Source organism: Panthera onca, chromosome A3, assembly GCF_046562875.1.
Source record: "Panthera onca isolate mPanOnc1 chromosome A3, mPanOnc1 haplotype 2, whole genome shotgun sequence".
Classification (NCBI taxonomy): domain Eukaryota; kingdom Metazoa; phylum Chordata; class Mammalia; order Carnivora; family Felidae; genus Panthera; species Panthera onca.
In genome coordinates this window covers 94,019,423-94,046,986 of record NC_138341.1, presented here as the reverse complement: position 1 = coordinate 94,046,986, position 27,564 = coordinate 94,019,423, and the positions used below count along the sequence as shown (strand labels likewise).

Genomic DNA, 27,564 nt, shown 5'->3' with positions numbered 1-27,564 from the left:
CAAATCGGTTTCCATACAACGCCCAGTGCTCATCCCAACAAGTGAGAAGGACTTTTATTTTAAAAAAACTGTCATGAATTTGGAAAATCTTTCTAGATTAGTTGCTTTTATTTATCTTTACGCACATGTTTTGTTTATCTTTACACATAATTTGTTCTAGCTCTTTGTCTTTGAGCTCTTCTGTTATGGGTGGAGTTAGAATTGTGAGCCAAGCTCTTGAGCCCTTCATGAATAGTCTGGTTTGGGCAGATCCATTGAGGATGCTCTGTGTTCACCCTGGGGTCTCTGCCTTACAGTGGTGCTTCAGGTCATTTAATCCCACTGGATCCGTCTTCAGATTGTCACATGTTTGCTTGTGCTCCTCTGTTTTTCTGCATGTTTTCAAGAGCCTTTCTGCCCAGCCCTCTAGAAGTAGTTAACTTTACTTACCTTTCTAATTAGGATAGAGAAACTTGTCCAAGGGAAGAATTACAAAATTGACAAATCCTTTAGCTTCTGTTTGTATGGTGGTGTTAGTGTTGGTTGGTTATGAGCCTGAGGGGCCTTTGGTATTATTTGGTATCCATTATGTTCACAAGATTATCTGATGTATAAGATAAATCCCTACGTGTATATTCAGGTACATGTTGAAAAAAGCTTCATAATAAAATTGATTTGAGTTAATTTCCTAGAGATTTGTGAAAGACCACATTAATTTTTACCTTATGAGGTAATTTTCATTGTTTCCCCTGAGGGGTAATGAGGTGGATCCAGTTTACTGCATATTTTTGTGTGTGTGTTTGTTTGTTTGGGGGCTTGTTGTTCATCCCAGTGTTGTGTTTGCTCTGTAAGGGAAAATCTACGAATGCAGCCTCTGGTGCCAACTGCAGTTATTTCTCTCTGTTTTGACTCCTGGCATCTTTTCCCTTCTCTGTTTGGGTGCATCTGGTATTCCATTCCACATCAGAGAAACCATTGAGTGTAGGTGGGTTCTTCCCATCGCATTGGTCTTACTTGTAGTAGGAAAGTGTATGAGAGAGGTTGTTGAAGTGTTTAAGTTCCTAGAAGGACCCTTAGAAAATAGAGGCGGCTGTGACCTAGGAAATCTTTTATTCTTTTCTAATTCTGATCCCATAAATCAGTCAGTATATTAGTAGCTTAACTTTGAATAGAACTGAGCTATCCCCTTTAATTTTCCTCATCCTGCATTTCACCATTGTAATTTGCTTAGCTGTAATATCTTTAGAATATTGTTTGTTAACTTTAAATATATAAAACCTCATAAGTATATACAACCTCATATGATTTTAAAATTAAAGGGAAGTTCTCTTCCACTGCAGCGGCACAATTTTCTGTTCTTCTGGAGTAGACACACACACACACACACACACACACACACACACACACACACACGCGCCTCTTTGTTTTACCTCACATTCAGTGTTCCGTACTTCTTTGTCCAGTGCCTGTCACTTGTTCTCCTGGCTGATCTCTCTTTTCTGTCTCTGAGCAGTTGCCCAGACTCAGGAGCCTCTAGTTCTATATTACATTCCATGTGCTTAGCCTCTCATTCTCCAATAATCCCTGTATCTACACCACTGTTCTGGAATTTTTTTCCCCTGTTATTTTTTATCCCTGGCTCTTCCCAGTGGGCCTATTTTGTAGGGTTTTTTTTTTTTTTTCCTTTATTTTATAGTTTCTTCTCCTGAATTACTATAGTGACTTCCCAGCTGATTTATTTGATTTAACCTTCCCACTGACTCTGTTGGCATATGCTATAAGTCTTCTCTCTCTTAAAAGCACTACCAGTCCTCAGAAATCTTTGCTCTAGAGTGCCAGTGGAATTAAACTTTGCTTTGTCGAGGTCTGTCAGTTTGGCAGAGCCATTGCTCTGTGCTTAAATCCGCACAGTTGCTCACAGACACATCCCTCCTCCTTGTAACCATGCTCTTCCCATCACTATCACACTGACCTCTGTATCTTCCTCTCATTGTTTGGAATGCCCGTTCCTTTATAGCCTATCCTTCATAGCTTTTCTTCTGTTCTACAAGGTGATCTGTAATTTATATGATCTTCTTGTGTGTTATTTTCATCAGCAGCATTTAGTTTTCTTTTTTTCTCATAGCACCTAGCATAGTTCTGAACCTGTGTAAAAGCCCAGTTGTTCATAGTGTTCATAGTGTCAAAGCCCAGTGTTTTACAGAGCCTTCCAGGAGCCCTTATTTCTTCAAAGAAGTGTTTCTTAAACTTTCTGTAGTCACCTTTGGATGACTCAGGCAAGGGATAGAGTGTTTTATCTCTTCAAGGAGGTTTTTTAAAAATGTGAGTTTTTTAATGTAACTGTTACTGCAGTGTCTATAATGCTCATGGCTGGCAAGCAGGTGATTTGAAATCAGAAGCCTAGAGGAAGTGGAGTATATACAGTCAGTCACAGACTTGATGGTGAAAACTCTTGGAAGGGTTTATCTTCCACTACCTGGTTAGCCACTTCTGACAGCATGTCAGAAAAGACATCTTAAGTCCTATAAACTCTTTAAGTGCTTTAAAATGTCAAGTATATGAATCATGAAGTTTTCCCTACAAGAATAGTTTGCAGTGGTATGCTGATTTAGCATTAATTACAGAAGGTATCAGGGAAAGGTGGGGTAAAAATGGGGAGTGCAGGCAGTAACTTGATATTTAGAGTTTTCTGCTATCTTTGTGAAGTGTACTAGCACTCTCAAACAGTAATAGTACTTAAAATAGCATTTCTAAGGGTAATTCTTAAAGTGAATTGAGTTGGAAAGGGGTGTTGTACATTCCTTTCCTTTCCTGTTAAGACTTTGCTGTAGTATTTTCTTCTAATAGTGTCTAAAGTGCTACTTGTGATACAGATAAAAGCACTGCTCAATTTTGTTATTTTCAACCATGCTTAAGTTTACAATTTTTATATTTTTGTCCTTAGTGTGTTTGTGATAACAACTACGTGATTATATGAAATAATAGGGAAGTTCCCTACCAAGGGAGGGGTCCATCATACTTCTGGGGCAGGGCTTCTCGGTGGGTAGAAGTTTGTGCTGGATGAGTCAGCACGGTGCCACCTAGAAGTGGTGAAAAATAGTCCTGTTTACAGAATTAGATGAAGCTGGATGAAGCAGTGTACGTCTAAACACAGTTCTCTTACCTTAGCTGGACAGTCTGTTGAATGTATAAGCTGTTCTGTTAACTCATTTCCTCCCTGAAGCTGCTTCTGTCTTATGTCCCTGATACTGCTTTCCTTCCCCTGGTGCGCTCTACAGTTAAGCTCTTTTGTTTCTGGTGGTAGAAATTTGTCAGAGTAATCTGCATTTTTTTCTTTATTATTTCTATTATTTTTACTTATATATTTTATTATAATAAAATAATTTCTATTATTTTAGTTTCTCTGCCTATAAGAATTTTAATTACTTACATAAATAAACCTGAAAAAAATGAAGGAACTTTAAAAGCTTGGATCTCAATACAGTTCCCCTTTGGGACTTTGCCTAATGAGTTCCCGCCTCTTTGCATGTTTCTCTTTTTAGAGATGTTTGTTTAAGTTGCAGCTGATGTTATCACATTGGAAAAATACAGTTGAGTTGTGCTTTAGCTTCTTTTGTTCTTTAATTTCTAAAAATGTAATAGTTCTTAGTATATATTTTTGGGAACAAATTACTAAAAAAAATCTCAACCAGTGAAAGCTTAATTCATTTCGGAGAGAGTAAGTCTTCAAATTGTACTCAAAGGTCCAAGGGAAAAGAATGCTTTAATCTTTGAGGTCAAAAATAGTATCCCTTGTCCCTTCAATAGGGACCTCCAAACTTATTTTTAGATGCACCCTTTCTGTCTCCTAATGGTTTGTTCCCTCCCTATTAAGTATATAGATCACTTTGTGGAGTTTGGTTCTGAGAGGAAGTAGGGGAGATGTTGGAGATTTTTTTTCCTATTACCTTGGAAATGTTTTCCCTTTTAGAGCATGAGCATGAAGGATGGAATTTTTTTTTAATGTTGATTTATTTATTTTGAGAGAGGGTGCAAGCAAGGAAGGGGCAGACACAGAGGGAGAGAGAGAATCACAAGCAAGCTCTGCACTGTCAGCACAGCACCCAGTGAGTGACAGGCTCAAACTCATGAACCTCGAGATCATGACCTGAGCTGAAACCAAGAGTCAGATGCTTAACTGACTGAGTCACCCAGGTACCCCAAGGATGGGATTTTTAAAGCAGTTTTGTTGAGGAACAGTTGACATACAGTAAACTGCATCTTTCATAAATAAATGGATTTGTTTTCTCAAACACTGATTTCAGCTGTCTTACTAAATCTCTGATTGTAACCATTGTCGTTCAGGAGAGATTATCCCTGTGACCCTGGGGTTATCTCCTTACCTTTGCTGTTTCCTTCACTTAGCTTCCAGTCTTCCTGCACATGACTTGCAGATCTTCATCTCAAGCCCTCACCTCAGTGTGTTCTTCATTCCACTTGCAGCCCTGCCATTTCTTTTGCCTGCCCAGCATTCTCATCTCAAGCACACATTGAAGGCCCTTGTCTAGACTGTGTTGAAGACCTTCTTTTGGTTCTCTCCCTCTGCTCTCTGACACACTGTTGCCAGGAGGTTCTGTTTGAATTGCCTCCTTGATTATATTTACTCCCTCACTGCCTGAAGCAGCTTCATGTTGTGTTCAGGACAGCCTCCTGATGACATTAACCCAGTTCAGGCAGCCTGTCTTCCTGCCCACTTCTGTTCACAAACTTTTTGGTCCAGTCTAGCTCTTTCCAACTGAGGTTCCACCTGGGAGTTAAGGCTTGAGAACTTAAAGCATTCATTGCGTGTAACAAGTTGGTTTGTGTCGTCCTGCTCCTTTAGAATGGAACTAGTTATGAATCTTTCTTGGGAGAATTGAGGATGTAATCACTCAGATCACTTTCATACAGCTGCTGTTCCAATTCAACTGAGCTATTCCTTGGTCCTGGGACCCCTTTCCACATCTTGGTTACATTTATTTCCTCTCTCATTTGGTAACCAGTCCTGTCCCACCTTATACCAAGGCCTCTTGGATGATGTTTTCCTTGGTCCCCTGTGAAAGAATACTCTTCCCTCTTCTCCATACGCACATGCTTTGATCCCACACAAAGACATGTATGGAAGGCATGTGCATACACATGCTTTGACTCAGCATCTTTTCTGCATGTGTTGTTGCCTTTTCCACTTTCCTTCCTTATGAAAATATTATTAAACATTTCTTATTTCCTTTAACAGAAGGGGAAGCAGGGTTGCTTCCTGGCTGCCATTTGTGCCTCCACACTACTCTGAGACCATGTGTGCTGTGGGAACTCTTAAAGCTTGTTTGGTAAACTGCCGAAAAGCCCTGCTGACACAAAGATACCTGCTTTGAGACACTTTAGTTGCAAGTGTTGCTTTATTACCGATTTTCTGTCTTTACTTTGTACCTAGAAGGCCCTAATGAACTCCTGTACTTAACTACCATTTTCTCTGCCACCCTTTTAAACCTGTAACACTGCCCTAAGCCACCTTGCCCAGTAGAGAACATTTGAGATAAAGGCGGTTGCCAGTGAAGAGTGAGTTGTAAGAGGAATGGATTGAGTAAATGAAGTATTGTTCAGCTGCTCTTGAACTCCGCATTTTTATTATAAATGAAGTTATTTTTCTGTACTTAAAATATATAGTTAAATCCCAGTGCAATGAAAATAGACCCTAATAATATAAAGTGGCAGTATTTGAAGAAAAAAAAGTTAGCTGTCTCAAATGTCAACCAGTTCAATAAAACCTTTTTGAATAAAACCTTTTTCAACTGATTGCAGTCATGGAGGAATTTTGGAAATACTAAAAAAACACAGAGAAGGAAAGACGATGATAATACAGTGAACATCACTGATAACTTTTTGGTGAATATATGTCTAGTCTGTTGTATATGTATTTTCCCCATGTCAGTGGGTGTTCTCTTACTAAATTTTTTGTAATGTCAATTGAGGATTCCGTTTTTAGGGAGAACCTTAGTTTCTTTAACCACTCCGCTATTACTCATACACTTCGGTTTAGTTTTTCAACATGAATACTAATGTTGTGAATATCCTTAGGTATAAACCTTGTATGTATCCAGAGTCTTAACTGCTGTGTCAAAAGGAAAACTTGTGTACTTACCAGGCTTTGGGACACACTCACCCCACCAGAAAGGAAGCTTGATCAAGCTTATATTCACAGTCCAAGAGTACAGACTTATAAAAAAGTCACTCTGTAGTTTTCAAAGTGTGACCATTCCTGATGGAAGAGAAACATCCTAATAGAGCATGATACAGGGTTCCAACTGGGAAATTTAATGTTTTTTTCTCCATAGATTATTTGTGTTCACTTTCTGAGTTTGCAAGTGTTTCTGGTGGCATTTGCATCTTATTTTTGTGACAAGAGCCAATCTTCCCTAAGATGCTAGAGGGAAAGTCTCCGCCCTACACTAAACAGAATGAAAGGCGTTTTTTGAAATTTTTTGTTGTTGCAAACCTCTTCCATCTATCTCCAGTATCCTGTTGGTATTTCTCGAGAGTTGAGGCAGGGTCTGTCCTTTGTCTGTGGTCACCCACAGTTAGTGAGAGCATGGCTCTTCCCACACAGAAAATTACATGAAGGCTGTGTACTAGCGATTAGCTTGGGGAAGGAAATATTCAGCCATTTGATGAAACTATCAGTTAAAAGAATTTTTGGAGAAGACTTTGGAATTTTACTCTTTTTTTAAAACATGAAAAGTACCTCAGTTTAAAATAGTTAAGCCAAGGTAATATTAAAATCACTAAATTGTATTTTGCTCTCTTCTAGTATTAATTTTAAAGACCCACAGTTTGCTGAAGACTACATTTTTAAAGCTGTAATGCTTCCAGGAGCAAGGTAACAGCGATGTGGCCATTAAATATAAACTGTCTAGTTTTATTTTGTATGAACAATGTTTATCCCAGTACTGAATATTGTATTTTCAAATGGTCAGAAAACCAGCACCAGTACTGAAACCAAGTGACTGGGAAAAGTCCAGCAATGGACGGCAGTGGAAGCCCCAGCTTGGCTTCAGTCGGGACCGGCGGCCTGTCCATCTGGATCAGGCTGCATTCAGGACTTTGGGGTGAGTGGTAGGTTGCTGTCCTTTGTATATTTTGCTTTTTTGGAATCATTCACAGGCATTAGGTCAATGTTTATGTCATAAATACTTAAGAAACCTAGTTGGCAAATATTTTAATGACTTTGATGCTTTTATGCTCTTCTTCATTTTTTAAAATTCACTTCCGTTTCTTTGGTATATGTATTATGCTTTATGTATTGCTTGAGAATTCTGTTATTTTCCCTTAAGAGGTTTTGCTGTCTTTCTGACAGTTATTTCAAAGGAATAAAACATTCTCTTTACCCTCAAAGTTTTAGCTGAATTAATATGCGGCAGAATCTGTTTAAAGTGTTACTCAATATGTTACCATATATGTAATGCGTAATACATAACAAGTACGTAGTATGATACATGATCAATACAGTAACTCTTAACTTTGATCCAAATTCCTACTCCTTGGAATTTGTCCTGAGAAAATAATTTTAGAGAAGCATAAAGTTATATGCCCAAATCTCTAATGAATTGTTATCAATAATAGTAATACTCAATGAGAGGAATAGTTTAGTAAACTAGAAGATGTCACCATGGTATTCTGTAGGTGTACATATTATAATTTTGCAGACTATGACAACTATAGGGTAATGTTTGATATAATTGAAAATAGCAAGATACAGAGCAGCAATGTATACAGTGATAGCAACAGCATGGGTCCTTAAGGACAAAACTGAAATATGATACAAAAAAGAAAAGTAGACTCACTTTTTGCATGAAGTAATTAATAAATTAATTAATTTAGTAATTAGTAATTAATTAATACATACTTAAATAATTACCAATTAAGAATCTTGGTGTGGCAAATGAACATATTCTGTCACCATTACTATCCGTGGTACTATTTTGAACTTTGTTAATTATAAATCTTTTAAGGTTGTGTTCTCTTAATCACATCTAGTAGTAAAGAGACCACTACTAGCATTTATTTAATTTGTGTCAGCTATGATGTGGTGGCTAGATCTATAATTTGTTTTCTGGTTGGTGGGGTCCTTTTACAGCCATGTTATGCCAAGGGGCTCAGGGGCTGGCGTTTACGGCAATGCTGCACCACCACCTGCGACCTATCAGGGAAACTTATACAGGCCACTGTTGAGAGGACAAGCCCAGATTCCAAAACTCATGTCAAGTAAGTTTTTATTAGTTGATTATTTTACATGCTAAATTAAATATTACAACAAAGGTAAACCAACCTAATCTCATTGCTAAAAAGATTTATCAGGGCAGAGATAGTGGACTTAAAAAACATAATTTAGGAGAACTGTAAGAGAATGCTTCATGTAAATTTTGAAGATACTTTTATCTTGGCTGTGTATAGTTAATTGAATAATATGAACTGGATTTCTTATTTTCATCTGTAACTCTACTAGAGTGAACGTATGCAGAAAGAAATATGTGGAGAGATTGGCTACTTACTTCATTAATACAAGTATTGGGGCAGTTAAATCAGATGCTAGATATGGAATTGCAACCTCTTAATCAATTGAAAGCTGACAGTATCCCTTTCTCACGATGCATATTGTATCTCAGGATTCCTTAGGATAAAGCCAGGCATTGCTTTAGGTAGTAATACTCCTTTAACTGGTTCTATGAAAATCTTGGCCCTTCCCTAACCCCTGGTAACCAGTTTTGTGCACAGAAGTGGTCTGGAAATGTTACCCATTGAAAATAGTTACATGGCATTTGAATTGGCAGTGGACAGAGGGAAGAAAGAGTTAAAGGTTAGACTTTTCATAGATTCTGTATTAATTTTAAACTGTATTCCCATATTGTTATTTTTGAGTTCCGTGGTTGTGTTTGTTTACCAAGAAAGTAGAAGTCATGTGCCAGGTTCTCAAAACCATTTTCTTTGTAAGGTCATTCCTAGTTGTCTGGTTGCTACCCAACCAAACAATGGCAGCATGGCAGCAGGGGGATTTGACTGTAGCAAGATGCTAACATTTGTTAAATCTAAGTGTCATTTATTTAAGTTTCTTTCTGAATGCTTGAAATATTTCATGAAAATTAATTAACAAAAATAGAGGGAGCTGCTGTAAGAAATCTTTTTCAACCGAAGTTGTAGGGGTGCCTGGGTGGTTCAGTTGGTTAAGTGGTTGAGCACCCGACTCTTGGTTTCGGCTCAGGTCATGATCTCATGGGTTCAGGAGTTCAAGCCCAGATCAGGGTCTGCGCTGACAGCACGGATGGAGCCTCCTTGGCATTCTCTGTCTCCTTTCTCTGCCACTGTCCCATGTGTGTGCTCTCTCTCTCTCTCTGTGTCTCTCTGTCTCTGTCTCTGTCTCTCTCAAAAATAAACATTTTAAAAAATGTTTAAAAAAACGGGGGGGGGGGGGCGCACCTGGGTGGCTCAGGTGGTTAAGCGTCCAACTTCTGCTCAGGTTATGATCTCACGGTTCATGAGATAAAACCCTGCGTTGGGCTCTGTGCTGACAGCTCAGAGCCTAAAGTTGCCTTGGATTCTGTGTCTTGCTCTCTCTCTGCTCCTCCCCCGCTCACACTCGGTCTCTCTCTCCTTCAAAAATAAACATTAAAAAAAATTTTTTTTAAATAAAAAAATCAATCTTGGAGTTGTCAAAGAAATACCAGATTAATGTGAAGATTGTTGGGAAGTATTTATGATATGTGCCTACCACTGTTTGCATGCTAATTAAGTTATAAACCCATATTTTAACCTAAAGCCCACCCAGATTTTCCTAATCTAGTATCCAGGAAGAAATGGGTTCTAAAGGTGTCTCTCTCAGAGCCCTCTGTGTTCAGTGTATTCTGTCTCTCTTTCTCTGTATGCTATGTGGCTTGACATTGAATGGAGCATTATCAGACTCCATGAAAACCATGGAGTTCAGCGGTTTTATTCTATTTAATGAACACAGAAGGGGTACAGAATTTAATGGGTCTTGTGGGGATCTGCTTGGTGCAGTAATTTACTTAATTCCTTTCCCCCCAAGATTCAGCAAATAACATTTCTGTATATTTCCATATATATATTATCAAGCCATGCCACATACAACAAGAGTCTCGTCCCTTTGAAAGAGCTACCTATGCCCTGAAATTTTACTAGTAAATGCTGAAAGCACATCCAGCTTATTGGTTTTTTTTTAATGTTTATTTTTGAGAGAGAGTGCATGTGCATGCTCATTTGGGAGCAGGAGAGGGGCAGAGAGAGGGAAACAGAGAGTCCAAAGCAGGCTCAAGTTGTCAGTACTAAGCCCAATGCAGGGCTTGACGGGGACTGAACTCACATACCTTGAGATCATGACATGAGCATAAGTCGGATGCTTAACTGACTCAGCCACCTAGGCACCCCTCCACAGTTAAAGCCAGCTGTTTATTGACACATTCCTTGCCAGTTCCTTTTTTCTAATGGCTCTTCACCATGCACTTCTATCCATAATGGTATCACAGCTTCCAGGTGGGGAAAAAAATTGAGACACAGAATGCTAGAGCCAAGTATAATCTCCATAGGTTCTTTCTCAAGATGATGGTTATGTGGCATTCCTGAGGTTGTTGCGTCTAGTAAACTTTGAGAGATTTGGAAAGAGGTTTGAGTAGCAAAGGTAAAAGCATGTGTTCTCCATTATGCAGCTTCCTTCCATTTCATGTTTCCTAAGGCCCAGTCACTGGGGTTGCTGCCACCATAATCACCCAGCTACTTACTTAAAACTTTTTAAAGTCTTTTTTTTTTTAACTTGATTTATTTTGAATACATAAATTACAGTAAAACCTTAGTTTGCAAGTATAATTCATTCCAGAAACATGCTTGTAATCCAAAGCACTTTGTATATCAAAGCGAATTTCAAGAACCATTGGCTCAGTTGTGATCATGTGACATTCAGCATCACGTACTACTCGTATCAACTACTCATTTTATCAAGTTAAAATTTATTGGAAATGTTTGCTTGTCTTGCAGAACAGTTGCAGAACAAGTTACTCGCAATCCAAGGTTTTACTGTATATCAATACCGTGTGACATGAGTTTGATGTGCTAGTTGTATTTTTTTCAAATATATGTCAAATACATAACTGTAAAGACAAAAAGCTTGTTCACAGACCCCCAGAAATTGATTGTGTGTATCACTCATGGTATACACTTTGGGAAATGTTGCCTAGATCTTTTAGGGAATCCTAGGCCCACATGAGAATCTGTAAACAAAACATGGATTCCCTTCACAGAAAATCACTCACTCAGTGTGCAGTTTGTATAAATCTGAGTGCTTCATTCTCAGGTCCCCTATCAGTCTGCAGAATTCTTCTCCAACAGTAAGAGAAAGAAGGAAGTCAGAAAATTCTTTTATTTATCAGGGTCACACCAGAGGTAGAGAATTTCATGTCTTTTGGGGCCTGCAAGTTTATAGTTCTTAGTTTGCCTTCTTTAGGAACAGTTACCTCTTACGAGCATCTGTGCATTTTACTTCAAATAGTGGGTTCACCTCTCCCTTTTTATTACTTTGAGTAACTCCTCTTTTGCCATTGTTACAGTTCTTATGAGATCTAATTTGTTTATACTTAGAAAGAGACTTTAATTAGAATCTATTCCAGTTAGTCTCTATTTTAATTACATCATTAAAAATGGGAAATAAGTTTTATAAAGTAAGGATTGACTTAGAGCAAGACACAAGTGGCCCTCTCTGCGTGGTGACTTGTAACATTGAGCTACCTGAGGATTAGTGCTGGAACTCTATACTTAACATCTTTTCAAAGGGGATGGGAATGGTAGGAATGAAAACGTTTATGGGAAAAAAATCAGGAAGAATACGCTATTTAAATTGAGCCTACTACAGTGGGGCATTTGGGCTTAGAAATACACAGCAAAAAGTCAGGTGGTATTAAGCTTAGAATAACTGGTGCAAAATTCCAGGAGCATAATGGGGACAGGTTACAAGGGTGGAGAGGCTGGTTTTTTCCTCCATATTTGTAGTGGCATTTTAAATGAATTTTAACTGTAGTTCTTGTTAATTAAAATGTGGCAGGTAATAAAACAGACTCCCATAATCCCGTGATCCTGCAATTTTAAAGCGGTAATTTTTTTCATTATATTCTTCTTATATGTAATTTTTGAAAATTGGATGATCATACATGTATTTTCACATATTTTTTTATTAAAATGTAACATATAAAGTTCTGAGTCACAAGTGTACAGTTTGATTAATTTTTATGAAATGAACACACTCATGTAATCACTACCCTGGTCAAGAAGTAGAGGGGTGCCTGGGTGGTTCGGTTAATTGAGTGCCTGACTCTTGATTTCAGCTCAGCTCATGATCTCACAGTTGTGAGATCCAGCCCTGTGTGGGGTCTGTGCTGCATATGGAGCCTACTTGAGATTCTCTCCCTCCCACCCTCTGCTCCTCCCCTACATGTGCGCGCGCTCTCTCTCTCTCTCTCTCTCTCTCTCTCTCTCTCTCTCTCTCAACAAAATAAAACAAAATGTAGACGGGGACCAGTCCCCAGAAGCCCACCCTTCCCCCCATCACGTGCTTTCCCAGGTGCCACTCTAGCCCATCAAAGGTAATTACTATCCTGACACAGGTGTCATAGATTTGTTTCATCTGTTTGTTTTAACTTTATATAATGGGACTCTTACTCCATTAACCTTTTAAAAAATTTGCCCTCTTCTGTTTGACATTTTGTTCTGAGATTTATCCATATTGTTGCTGCAAATTTCATCACTTACACTGTTCCATCAGTGACTACATCACCATTTCCCTCTCCAGTTGGGGTTGTGTTTGGGTCGGTCAGTTTGGGGCTGCTGGAGTAGCACTGCTGTGAAATTCTTATGTTTCTCAGCACACATAATATAAACATCTCTGATTAGTATGGACTAGTAGTAGAATTGCAAGGTCAGGGTTCTGCACACATTCACCTGTAGTGAATAAGTTTCCCAAATTACATTCAGTTTATACCAGTTTGCATTCCTTTATCAGTGCAGGGAAGATCCAGTTACTCCACGTTCTAATCAACCCTAAATATTATTAGGCTTTTCACTTTTAGCCATTCTACTGGATGGGTAGTGGTCTCCCACTCAGATTTGAATTAGCATCTTCTTGATGCTTACTGTAGTTGAGCTTTTTTCATATTTATTGACCCTTGAACATTTGTGTGTGTGTGTGTGTGTGTGTGTGTGTGTGTGTGTGTGTGTGTGTGTGTAATATGCCTGTTTGAGCCTTTTGTCCATTTTTCTACTGGGTAATCTGTTCCTTTTGCTTTATTAGGAGTTCTTTTATATTCTGGTTATGAGATTATTTTTATATTGGGAATACCGTTTTCCACTATCACTGTTAGTTTTCCTTCTCACTTTAACTGGCATCAGGTGAGGAATAGGTTTATGCCAACATTTGGGAACTCTGGGTGAAGAGCAGTGGGAATTCTTTGTATTCTTGTAGCTTTTCTGTAAGTGTTGAAATCACAATAAAAATTGAGGACAAAAATATTCATAGATGTTTGATGTGTGTTGGTGTTTTTAGAAGTAATATTTTAAATGTCGTTTTCCAGTTGCTTGTATGTAGAAATGTAGTTGGTTTTTTAATTTTTTTAAATTTTTTAAATGTATATTTGTTTTTGAGAGAGAGAGGAGGGGAAGGGCAGAGGAGAGGGAGACACAGAATCTGAAGCAGGCATGGGGCTCAAACCCACAAGCCATGAGATCATAACCTGAGCCGAAGTCAGATGCTTAACCAGTTGAGCCATGTAGGCACCCCAAAACGTAGTTGATTTTTGAATTTGACTTTGTATCCAACAACCTTACTAAAATCATTTATTCTGAAAGTTTGTATATTCTGGACTTTATGCCTACATAATCATGTGATCTGTAAGTGGTGACAGTTTTGTTTATTGACTTTCTAATCTTCATGCCTTTTGGGCTTTTTTGCTTTATTGCACTGTCTAGGACCTCTGGTGTAATTGGGTAATGGTAGACATCCTTGTTTCATTCCTAGCCTTAAAGGGAAAATTTGTAATATTTCACCATTAAATAATGATGTTTGCTGGGTGCCTGGGTGGATCAGTCAGTTGTGTCTGACTCTTGATTTTGTCTTAGGTCATGATCTCACAGTTTGGGGGATTGAGCCCCTCATTGGGCTCTGCACTACAGTGTGGAGCCTGCTTGGACGGACTCTCTCTCTCTCTCCCCCTACCCTGCTTGTTCTCTCTCTCTCTCTCTCTCAAAATAAATAAATTTAAAAAAATAAATAAGCAAATATGTGTACTGTAGTTTTTTTTTCTTTTAGATAAGAAATATTGAACCAGTTTTTTTCTGTTTCTTGTTTCTAGTGGGTATTGAATTTTATCAAATGCTTTTCCTCCATGTTGAGATGGTAATGATGTTGTTTGTCTTTCCTTCTGTTATGTGGTTAAAGTAACTTGGCATTAACCATTGGTAATGATATACCAATACCAGGTATTATCATTTTTTAAAAGTCCTTGCTAATTTGATAAGCAAGGAATAATATATCTTTGTTTTAAGGGATAATTTTTAAAATTGGTACTTTGATCCTAATTTTTACTAACCAGTTTTTCCTTAATAAATTTCCTATTCATGTATAAGAGCTTCTTAAAGCTCTTTTTAAAGTAGAAGAGTGCACAGTTACATCTCCTTTCTAAAACCACAGCTCTGTTGGTTATGGAAAAGACTTGGTGGTTGTTTTAGTTAGGGAAGGATGAAGATCTGAACTGATCTATGGCAAAGTGGATTCAAAGTGGAGAAGATAGGAGAGGAACAACTGAAGGGCTGGATAATTGAATATGTTACACGAGGGAGAGAAGATGAGGCTCACTTTTGCACTGTGGACACCTGGGTGACTACTGAGAATTTGGAAATCCAGGAGGGTAAAGGAATACGGAAGAATATGCTGAGTCTGATTTTTGTGCACGTTGAAGTACCTGAAGACATTGAAGTCATGTGCTGGTAGTTAGTAATACGGTCTGATTCTTGCTCAGCAGAAAGGAGAGGGTTTGGAGAGAGAAAATTGGGAATCAAGCCAGAACTGTAAAAGCTTTAGAAGGATTTGGATAAGTAAATGAATTTTATTTGCCCTTGGTTATAAGAAAACCTAGAAAAGCTTGGGGTTCTGAGAGTAGACTTCCTTGAAGGCAGCCATGTCATTTCACAAGTTATTCCCTGATAATAATTGTCCTAATCTAGAATGGTCACTGCAAGATAGTAAATTGGTCACAGTTAATATGATGAGCCCAGAGAAATGGTGCCTACTATCAAGAAAGGAAATCCCGGGGCCCTCGAGTGTCTCAGTCAGTTAAGTGACTGACTCTTGATTTTGGTTCAGGTCATGGTCTCATGATTTGTGGGATTGAGCCCCGTGTCAGGTTCCACGTGATTAGCGCAGAACCTGCTTGACATTCTCCCTCTCCCTCTCTCTGCCCCTCCCCAGCTCACACATGGTGTGCTCACTCTCTCTCTCTCTCTCAAGAAATAAATAAATAAATAAATAAATATTTAAAAGTAATAAATGATAGATCAGCCTTCTTTTTTATAGAATCTTGAGCTGTAAAATTTGATCAGAAATAGTTTTAGTAAAATGGAAATCTAATAAGCCATTTAATTTTTTTTTAATGTTCGTACTGTCATAGCTGTTTTCTTCATGTGGTGCAAAATAACAAGAGAGACCATTTGGTCAAACTCTATCTGCTGTAGGTGTTTCTTACTGTTGGTTTGTGATTTGTCTTTGATGTGTCAGTTTTTGGCTGATGAGTAATTGGCCCGGGTACTGAAAACTTGTTGGAGTCAAGTGCAGTCTTGAGCATTCCATGTGAATGAAGCATTTCATTTCTCCAACCCAGAGAACCCAGTATGTCACTTCACTTCATTTCAGTTGGTAAACTTGTCAATTAGCCGCATTTGAAAAGTGATTTTTGATTAGTGCAATCAGTAAACATGGAATCTTTCCTGTGATTGCCATGCTGATTAGGTAAATTGTCACTTGAGGAGCTATTGGTGAAGCCTTGGTTTATATGGCCTTAGAGCTTTAGAAAAGAGATAAGTTTTTAAAGACCAAAGGAAAAAAATAACTGTCATTTTTCCTCTCTCGCCTGTGCCTTTCTGAAGTGCAATTCACTGCTTCAGAATTTTTTTTTCTCCCTCTCAAATGGATCTTCTGTTAGAGCCATACAAATGAATGATAATAAGTTTGTTTTACCTTCTACTTCATTACTTATCAGCCAGGAAATATTTCTGCTTTATGAATACTTAAGGGCTATATATATTTCTCAGAGCCACACGAAGAGATCTGTTTAAAAGTAGCCTTAAAGGTTTTCTTTGATCCTTTTTATTTTTCTTTTATGGGTTGAAAGCAAGAGATGTTTTAATAATTGTGTTAGAATTTTTACGTCATAGGAAATTTGCTTAGATTTTAACAAAGAACTATAGTTTTTGCATGTGCTGAGTTTGCTTATGTAAAAACACTTGTTCTGGAAGTGAGAAATAGTAAAAGCAAAGTAGAGTGGGAAGTACCTGTAATACTAAAAGTGATGGAATAGGGACTTTGGCCATTTGTCTAGGCACTTAGAGTTATATGAGTAGACTATTGAGAGGGTTCCTTCTTTCCAAAGAAAGTATTCATGGCTAATGAACTTTATATTCCAGTTCTACTTACAGATCTTGTGCTTAATCTAACCAGTAGCGTATTTGAACCTAATCAACATGTGTTCTTGATCATGGTGACTTTCCCTCCATTGGTACTGTTTCTAGGAGAAGATATACAAGCTTTTTTTCTGTCTTTATTGGTCATGAAACATTAGGATAAGCATTTCTGAAGGTTTCTGTTAATGTAGATGTATCTTTCTGTTACCTTCACTTGATTTTAAATTTATTAGGGATCCCGTTTGGAAGCTTCTGTTAAGTACCATGCAGAGTTTGTATTCTATGGAACCAGAATCACAGAATTCAGTCTTCATGGTAAAAAAAAGGTCATGTTTCCAGGGTTAATTACCACTGTGATCCTGGGACATGGACATATGAAGTACAGAGCTAGACAGGGATCAAATGAAATTTACTGTATTTCCTTTGACTTTTGTTAAGCTAATTTTCTATATGTAAGACACTTAAAATACTTCTGGAAACATTTAAACTAATTCTCACTAAACTAATTTGTGTGCAATATATGAATAGACCAATGGACTTCAAGTTTAACAAGGTAATGATCAGAGAAAGTGGCGCAAAAGTTGATTTTACTTTCAGTAGATCTCTTTCTCATAAATGGTAATGTGTTGAAAGTCACGTATGTTTTGAGGTAAGTGTGTCTTATGTTTTTCCATAGGAATAAACCATACAAATGATGATTGCTGTTTTTGTAAAAATTTCTGGTTTTACCTCTTAGGATTATGATTTTTTTCTGATTGTGTTTGGTCTGTAGTAGTGATTCAGAAGTTATTCTGGGCCTGTAGAGATCCTTTTTGCCCTGTTTTCTGTGGGTTGTGTGGTAAGCCTCGTGAGTTCCCATTCAGGTTTGGAATTTCTAATGACCACTGTGAAAACTCCTCAGCAGTGTTCCTCAATTTGACCATTACTAGTCTGGTTTTAAGAGAAGAAAAGAGACTTAATTGAAATTGACTAGAGATACCACATTTTCATTCAAAATGGGTTTCTGCATGAAAGTAATGGTGGTGAAAGTTTCCTGCTCCTTTGTAAGAGAAGCATCTCTTCTGGGTTTGGCTGCTGGACACTCAGGCTGGCCGAGGAGCAGTAGGCTATGGTTGCACCCTGCCCTGGCCAAGGGTCACCTCTCCACGTAGGAAACTTCCTTCAGGTGGCATAGTCAACCTTGTCGAGGCCAGGGGAGTCCAAGGCAGTAGTAGTGGGTTGTTCACACTGGAATCATGTGAACAGCCAGGTCCTCTACTTGTACTTGTTCCATATTCTCCTTTGTGGGGCTTTTAAGCACAATTTTACTTTTCTTTTTCTCCGTTTTTTGTTTTTTTTTTTAAAGTAAACCTAGACTGTGTTTTTTTGGTTCCTAACCAGAGATGAGCTTTCATTTCTTCTTTCCTTTAAGAAAGTAATTTTGGGGGCGCCTGGGTGGCTCAGTCGGTTAAGCGGCCGACTTCAGCTCAGGTCATGATCTCATGGTCCATGAGTTCGAGCCCCGCGTCGGGCTCTGTGCTGACAGCTCAGAGCCTGGAGCCTGCTTCAGATTCTGTGTCTCCCTCTCTCTGACCCTCCCCCGTTCATGCTCTGTCTCTCTCTGTCTCAAAAATAAATAAACGTTAAAAAAAAAAAATTTAAAAAAAGAAAGTAATTTTGAAAAGCATGTTTCTAGTTTGTGTTTCCATTAAAATGTGAGCCTGAATACATTATGGTAAGCCTTGTTGTCCTTGGGTCTTGGGAGTCTGGAGGAGGTTACTGTCCTCACACAGTGAACTCATTAGACAACTCCTGGAACCAGCTGTTTTAATTAGGTCACACACGGACCCCACTAAAGAAGGATGGCCAAGGTGACTGTGAGACTGGAGACGGGAATGGAGTGGCAGTTGGTTAACACTGACCTTCTGAGCCACTGAGTGCCTTCCTCACCAGTGTTTGGGGCTGCTCCTTTCAGCTCCTTTACTTGCAGAACCAGCAGCCATGTAATTGTTTCTTGGAGTTAGATATTGGCAATTCAGCTTTGTGTTAGGGGAAGAGGTTTGACTCAGAAAACAATAGGAAAGTGGGCGGTCCCTTTACTAGCATCTCTCTGGCCTGTGTTGGGAGAGATGTGTGGGTTACACTTTATAATAGCTAGGTGAAGCAGGGTTCCTTCCAGTTGCCGTGCTTAGGGGGAAAATTTCAGGATTTCTATTGAAGTTACTGTTCTTTCAGTTTGTATTTATGGAAAAGAACCTAAATCTTTACCTTTCTTTTGCACAGTATTTAAAATAAAAAATGTGAAAAGTATATACCTTAACATACACATGCACACATACATAGGCAGGGAGAGAGAAATGAGAGTATAATGACCAGGGTTCCTAAAACTATGTTTCATTATCAAAGGAAAAATAATAAAGCAAAACATTTACTGACCCAGTTGATTTTATATCTTTGTACATTTGCATTGTGTATAATTATGCTAGTTTATTTGGTTTATATTCAATCTTAGATTTTTTTCAAGAATTTTTAATCACAAAAATATATAGGTAGCTGAATCATGATTACTTCTTAATTGGATTGTGTTTGTTGTTTTTGTTGTTTTGTTTTCTTTTTTTGGTGTTGAGTTGTAGAAGTTCTTTATATATTTTAACCCCTTATTGGATATATGATTTGCGAATATCACTAGGTTGTCTTTTTTGTTTTGTTGATTGTTTCCTTTGCTGTGCAGAAGCTTTTTATTTTGATGTAGTCCCAATAGTTTTTGTTTTTGTTTTTGTTTTTGTTTCCCTTGCCTCAGGAGTCATATCTAGAAAAAGGTCTTGTGTCCTTTGTCAGAGGAATTACTGCCTGTGTTCTCTTCTAGGGTTTTTATGGTTTTGATTACATCTTAAAATTTTCTGTTAACCCTTCCCTGTTTATTTTCCAGATATGAGGCCCCAGGATTCCTGGCGGGGTCCTCCTCCCCTTTTCCAGCAGCAAAGATTTGACAGGTAATACTAAAGCAGACATGACTTTTAAGTATTTTTCCACATCAACATTTGAGGTTTGGGCTTTCTCCATGGTTTGAAATGTACTTTGTTCCCTCCAAACAGTTTCTGTTGTATCTGTTCTTTAGACACAGATGGCTAACACGTTGAAGTAAAAGACTCCTGTTTATATACTTTCCTACTTTTCTTGGTCCTTGGCCTTTTATTTTATTGAATGTTTTAAGGTACCCTGAAAAATGCAACACAGAGAGCTTAAAATTGTATTAGATTTTGGTCAGGCTAAACAAATTTCTTTTTAGAAGGGTTGCGCAGCTTAATGAGGCATAACTAATGGTGTTCCACTTTTATCATTTCTGTGCAGGCAACACAGCATTAGTACAGACCGACCATTGATTCTTGCTACAAACCTCTTGAAGTCCTAATCAGCTTCTTTGGTACAACTTTTTCAGTGCTGACAAGCCTATTGTAGGGCAGTGTCACTGTAGGTCAGTAGTTATTAGTTGCCACTGAAAACAGTTTCTTTAACTACTTAAGACTGAACTGAATTAAACGCAGAAGGGACTCAGAAGAGGATTATGGGATCTGCAGTCTAATAAGTACCGTGGACTAGGAAGAGTGTGACATGGTTTAATAACGAGGGATGTTTGACTTGTGTTCTTTCATTGATAAGTTGTGTGCTCCTAAGTCAGGTGGTGTCTGCACAACAAGACCGCTAGGCATGTTATGAATAATTATAGTAACATCTGTAGAATAATTTTTTAGAGGGCGTCTTTAAGATCTATCATTTTATGCTGGTTTTGCCAGCATCAGTAAATGCGGAAACCAATGAAGCCCATAGTAAGGCTTCCCTCTTTGCCTTCCCAGTTCTAATCTGTTTTGTTTTTCTTGCCTTTACCGTTTTAGCATTCTGATGTGTTCATATCTGAAATGAATAAAATGTGTTAGGAACAGGGTTATAAATGATGCTCCCCTTTTAAGAAAACTTTCTTTAGACACTCTCAGACATCATTTCATTATTTTTTTCAAGAAGATAAAAGAAATGTTACTCAGTTGCTTTAATAGTATCAACTACTTGGTGCAAGCTGCTTTTTCATTTTCAGATGACTGATACAATGCCTGTATTTATGTTTTGTTCAGTATAAGTGCTCAGAGAACACCATATGCACTACTTCAGCATCCTCAGGATAGGACCATTTTCAAACAAATTAAATGAGCAAGAAGTAAATCTTTCCTAAATTACAAATGACCACATTAGAACTGATCTCATTTTAAATAACCATCCTTCTGCATTAAGTTTGTTGAGTTTGATTTTCAGGCAATTTCTCTACTTCTTTCCCATATTGTTAATAATCACTGACATTTATTGTCTGCCTATCATGTGTCTGCACTGTGTAAATATACCTTTAGAAACATGACTTCATTTATTCCTCCTAGCAACCCTTTGAAGTAGATCTTGTTTGTTTTTACAGATGAGGAAACCTAGGCCCACAAATCTGACAACTTACCTAAGGTTTCTCTTCTGTAGCATTCTTACTAAGAAACTTTCACTTGAATGAGCAGAGTTCATCAGAACACTGACTTGAGCATAATGTTATAGTAAAGCCGCCAGGACTTAGAGGAAGTAAAAGGTCTCCTTCCACTTCTGAGGAGGTGCTCATTTTTCATTCCCAGCGGCTCTCCTTCCCTGTGTACACTAAAAGATTCTGTAAGATCATCATCATTGTCCTGATATCCATCGGGTTTTTGTTCTTTTGCTCTAGCCAAGTACTGGTATTATCCTGACTGCCTTTGTGAACCCTGCAGATTAGGAGCAAGTTTTGTGGGGCATTCATTTTTGGTTTAGTTTTAGCCTGAAACTGGAAATCATACCTTAAGGCAAATGTTGAATGTGAGCTTAATAGAAGTCTGTCTTATGTCTTAGACTGTGGTCTTTTAAGAAACATACCATTTATTCCTAAAGAAAACAGTTTGAATTTGGCATTCCTAAACTTGTGCATTAGCCTGTTAGCAAATGCAGTGAGTACATCGCTCACTTCTGGAGCACTTACCAGTCTAACCATTCTGACTTCACAAGATGTAGAGGAGAAGACACCGGCAGTCACTTTGACTTTGCTGAGATGTCACAACTAGTAAGTAATAGAATTCTTACTGGAACCAGTTTTACTGATCCTTATTAGTTCAGTAGTTGCCTGCCACATGATTTTGAGTGTTTGGTTGAGAGCCCTACTAGAAAAGAAATACATGGTTTTTTTTATGAAATACATGGTTTCTTGAATTTTTTCTTACTTTGAGATAGTATCTGTAATCCATATGTTCATTTAAAAATGCAATAGGAACACTGCTTCTCCCCCCCCCCGCCCCCCCACACATGCACACACAGACAAGCCAGTGCTAACTTTGAGTTAATGGTAAACAGAGCATTCGAGTTCTGCCCTATTGTCTGTAATTCTTGCTAGTGGAGGCCTTCTCTTTTCTGGCCATAATCAAGGTGGCCATTTAATTTTTAACATATGGCCATTAAGTTTAGTTAGTCTTTGAAAATCTTTAAAAATTTTGCCATATATATAAATTAAAAATATCCAAAGTAGTTACTTCGCATTGCCAGCTACTTTCCAAAACAGAAATTTGGAAACTTAAGAATATTGTTGCCATAGACAAAAAGTAAGAAAGAGACTCCTAACTATAGAGAACAATCTGGTGGTTACCAGAGGGTACGAGGTAAGGGGGGAAATAGGTGATGGGGATTAAGGAGTGCGCTTGTCCTGATGAGCACAGGGTGATGTATGGAAGTGTTGAATCACTATATTGTATACCTGAAACTAATATAACACTGTGTATTAACTATACTGGAATTAAAATTTTTTTAAATAAATATTAAAAAAAAAAAATAGAAAGTTGACAGTAATGTTAAAAAAAAAAAAAGTGTTGCCATCCATGATGCCAAATGCCTCAGATAGGTTGCCTCAATAAATAGCTACTAATTTAAAATAGTTGAAATCTGTCAACCTCAATGCTTCTGTCCCAGATTTAAATAGAAGGCAAATTATACTTGTAACTATTTGCAAATTAATATAATTAATATAGAAATACGGTAAACTTGTGGAAAGTAAGGGATTCTCTGCCAGTAAAAAGGAAAAGAGGGTAATTCCTGTCCCTCTTACTGTTTTTTCTGTTTAATTTCAACTAAATTATTTTTATTAAAAAATGACTAAAAAATGTTTTAAGTAATTATTATGAACAAAGAGAGGACTTTGTGTTTTTAAATTTTGGCTTTGTTTCTAACCTATTTTTAGAACATAAAATAATGTAAAAATGCATTTATAATATATTCCATCCATGTGAGCAGATTTTCCAGAAGCTCAATTGAGTGAGTTTGATCATTGCAGAACTGAAAAAAAAATTGATTACAGTTAACACAATGTGTGAGTTGCATTTTTGGTATGTGGGTTTTGTGTGAATGGCCCAGTTTTGATGAGCCTCCTTGGTTATAGTACAAAACATTAACCCCTCCCTCATGCACAGACCAGAAGAGACCATTCCTATCTCTGTAGAGCTGTTCTTGCTAAAATATATTTGTATTAATAACAAACCTGAAAAATAATTAAAAGCCTGAATATATGGATATTCTTTCTGAGATACAGATTTTTTAAATTTTATTTTGATTCACTTACAGCAAATTTTATATTTATTAGAGCTCTGGTTTCACCACTAACTAGAAAACAGTATTGGCTGGCTTCTCTGGAGTTCTTCAGAGTCGTTCTTTGAGCCATCACACAAAAAGAATTATCTTTGGTGTTTAAAAAAAAAAAGCAAGTTCCAAGTGAAGGCAAGGAGAGTAGGAGGGTGGAGAAGATGGACTGAGGCTTGAATAGCTGTGAGAAAATTGGACTACCCAGTAAGCCCAGCTCTGAGCTCCCATCCTCGAAGACCTGGGAGGTGAAATTCTTGTGCTGTATGGTTATCATTAATACGAGTCAGTGCTTTAGCAATTTTAAAGTTTGACTGTAATTTCTCCTAACATCTGTAATGGCCCCAAAGCATGTGGTGTTGAAATATATTGGAGAATTTTGCTTCTGTTTATTCTTTTTAGTGACTGTTCTATAAAATGGAAGTTGAGGAAAATGTCTCAAGGAGAAAGTTGTATCTTAAATGGTGATTGCCTTTCTTAGAAGGTGTATCTTTGCTACATTGTTTATGTGACGGTTTTAAATTATGATTTAATACAGCATACCTGTAGCTTTGTATCTGCAAAGTTAAAATAGGTACTTGAAGACAATTAAAACATTTCTTTTGACTAGTAATCTGGGCCGGCAAACTGGGTTATAATAGCTGTTGAATCTGTGTTCCCATGTAAACTGTACACCAAATGCCAGTCAGCCCATGCCAATTAGTGCTCATGTTGCTAGGTCACCATGGTCAATTGTAAGCTGCATCAATAGAACTTGAAAAGATTTCCTCCTGATCAGACCTTTTGACATATTGAGCAGAATAATGGATGGGAAAAAACAGCCAAGTCCCCTACCCTAGATTCAAAATACTGAGCAGTAAGAATTCATTTACAACCTGCAATTAACTAGAAAGAATGGACTCCAAGAACGAGTCTAGACATTTTTAAAAATCAAGCCCATTTTCCTATCTTGTACATGTTTACACTTCGGATAGCATCTTAAATGTAGCCACCTCGGTGATCTTGAGTCCAAATCTTTGGGTGACCAAACAGAAATTTCACAGTTGAAAATGAGCAAAATATTTTAAGTCCTACCTTTCTGATTCAATGGAGTTTAAGTACCTTTTTAAAAAATGGTGATACTTTATGAAACATGTTAGACTACGTTGAATATGAGGGACATAAATGTCACTCTAATACTGTGTGTCCCATTTGACAAATGGCAAATTAGGTTGTCCTAAGATGTGGAGATGATGCTGGATAGTTTGAGACAATGGGCTGTATAACAGATATGACTTCTAATGCCAACATGATTCTTCTCCACAGAGGCGTTGGGGCTGAACCTCTGCTGCCATGGAACCGGATGCTCCAAACCCAAAATGCAGCCTTCCAGCCAAACCAGTACCAGATGCTAGCTGGACCCGGCGGGTATCCACCCAGACGTGATGATCGTGGAGGGAGACAGGTGATACAGCGTGGGCCATGGGACAAAAAGCCTGCTGCTCACTTTATACTTAGCATGTTTTCTTAAAAACATTTCTGGAAAAGGTCACTGATAGAGTAGCTCAGCTGAACTTGGCTCCCTCATTGTAAAATGTATATAGGGTGGTAATCTGCCTTACTAAAATCTGTTACACCATGAAGAATTTTCATCCCCAAGGCTCTTTCAATCATAGCAGTCAGTGGTATTTAGCACAAATAGGGCCAGTTGCCAAAACCTATTTTTTTTTTATCATTTAAGGATGTTGTTCTTTAAATAGAAACTAGATCTCATGATAGATATTAATGTTCTAGAAACTGAAAGTAAGAATCTATCCTTTTAACCTTTTAACCTTATTCATCTTAGAAGTCTCCTATCTTGATTCATAAAATACCCTTTTTCATGGAAAGAAATCTCTCCTTCATCATATGTTTTTTGTTTTTTGTTTACTAAATTTAAATAGCCATACTTGATTCAGTATAATAATTCCTAGACAAATTTATTTGGTATGTGTAAGCTTCACTTTCTTCTCTGTAAAGCATCCGGTTTTAGCATATTTAAGCCAGAGGTCTGTTTGTCTCAGTCTATTTGTCCCCCAGCCATTTGACACCCTGGTCAGTATTTACATGCTCTGCAATCAAATCCTAGCCAGAGAACAGGGTCAGAATGCTGCAATTTAGTGTTTTAGTGTGTGTGGTGTTCATGGAGTTTGGCATCTGCGGTGATGTGAAGTGGTTTTAAAATTGCTTACCTGGTATTGCCTGCAGGTCTTTTGCAGTGCTTTGAATATTAATTTTCATATGCAGGTTCTTGCCATGCATCCCTTTATGTAAGACTGCTCTTTTGACAGCTAAGAAAAAAAAATTATACTTTTTTGTGTGTGTTCTTATAAGTGTTCACTTCACAAGAAAATAATCATTTTAATTATCTTCTGAGAGAATTTTGTTACAATCCATTAAAGTCTGTTCATAGACTTTGAACACTGTCAGCCCAAGATGTCTAAAAATCCCATCAATGGTTTGAGACTATTTATGTTAGAGAGTTGATGGGATGATACTAGGCAGTCTAAATAATGAGTATTATTGAAATGGGGACATACTTATAAACTAGAAAAAACCCTGGAGAATCTTCAGTCCAACCACCTCATCTTCCAATTCGGAAACTGAAACCACGTGGTGCCTGCACTTGGGCAACAGAGTTGGGGCCTGGCTGCCCTGTCCTTCTGATCCTGGTTCATTCATCATGTTTCCCATCTCCTTCAGAGGCCTTCCTTGTAAGGGACTCTCTGCTGTTATAGCAGGTAAAATAATTATTCACTTAGAAGATATAAACTAGTTGGTAAGTTTGTAATTCTTTTAGGACCTTTTAGAAATACATTTCTTTTTCTCAATCTCTCTTTTCATGGAGATACTTTTTATTAAATCACAGGTTTTGAAACACTATTAATTGCAGAAGTTCATTGTTAAAGACAATGTTAATTATGATCCCCACTGTATTTTAGTGAGGTTTATATGACTCATAATTTAAACTACTCCGTGACAACATGGGGGCAGGACAGTCTGTTTCAGAATCCTGGAAGCCTAGAAAGGAATTTTGATGGAATCTTATGTTGTGCAGAAATGTTATTTGCAAGTCTACTAGGATATGTTATGAATGTCACCGGTAATTGTTCATGTAACAATCTAATGTGTTACTTAATACTCTACAATTTATAGCTAAAAAAAAAAAAAAAAAAAAAAAAAAATCCCTAAAATAAGTAGTTCATTAGGCCTCAACTCACTTAGCAAGCTCTTGCCTTGGTTAAGCAAAAATGACTTTTCTAGTGTAATATGTCTAAAGATGATGTAGGCATCTTACTACAGTGTGGCTTGAATTAATGCCAGGGATGGCAGGGAAGATTGAGAACCACAGAACACTTAACTATAGTTCATTTGTGTACATTGTAGGGAATTTCTTAAGTGCCTGTTATGGCTCATTTGGGTAGTTTTCAGCAGTAGCATTTGTGCCAGAGTCCAGCTTTGCAATGAGCTTTGCATAAAACTGGGGGCCCAAAGCACCTATTTATGAGACACCTTCCATATGATATACTTTTAAGACCTATTCAGCTTCTTTATGGTGTGTTTTTCCAGAGCAATGTAAAATTAATTTCTTTGCAGAGGTGTTAATCCAGAAAATAAACTCTTGCTTTTGCTTATTTTCAGGGATATCCCAGAGAAGGAAGGAAATACCCTTTGCCACCACCCTCAGGAAGATACAGTTGGAATTAGGCTTTTGTAAAGCTTTCCCAAATCCTTTCATCGTTCTACAATTTTATGCTATTTGTGGAAAGATTTCTTTCTCAAGTAGTAGTTTTTAATAAAACTACAGTACTTTGTGTATTTCTTTTAACTGTGTATATTTCTACTGATCTGATCTCACTGTTTATGTTGCTTTCCAAAGATGTGTGTTGCATAATACAGTGGATCTGAATTTATTATTGCTTGTAAAACACATTTGATGGAATAGGAATACTGGTTTTTCATTATGGTTAAAAATCAAACCAGCTGTGGATTTTAAAACACAGTGTATTCTAGATCATCTGAGATCCATGCTGATTTTTAATGCACAAGAATTAGGTATGAACTCTTGAGTTGGAACCCTCAGCCAACTAGAGTATATATTGTTCAGTATTTCTTTGGAAACATTTCATTAATGTACTTGTCTTATGAAAATTTCTGAACTTTAGTAAAAAA

At 37.6% G+C, this 27,564-nt stretch overlaps 1 protein-coding gene across 1 annotated transcript in view; it reads left to right on the top strand.

Moving 5' to 3' along the window:
* XRN2 (5'-3' exoribonuclease 2) overlaps window positions 1–27,214 on the top strand; it is a 77,098-nt gene extending 49,884 nt beyond the window's left edge. Inside the window, exons 25-30 of the mRNA XM_060610948.3 lie at window positions 6,803–6,871; window positions 6,969–7,100; window positions 8,129–8,256; window positions 19,625–19,688; window positions 24,679–24,817; window positions 27,034–27,214. Coding sequence (XP_060466931.1) covers window positions 6,803–6,871; window positions 6,969–7,100; window positions 8,129–8,256; window positions 19,625–19,688; window positions 24,679–24,817; window positions 27,034–27,099 — 598 coding nt within the window. The 3' untranslated portion in view covers window positions 27,100–27,214. The remainder of the gene's footprint in view (window positions 1–6,802; window positions 6,872–6,968; window positions 7,101–8,128; window positions 8,257–19,624; window positions 19,689–24,678; window positions 24,818–27,033) is intronic.
* Window positions 27,215–27,564: the final 350 nt, after the last annotated feature.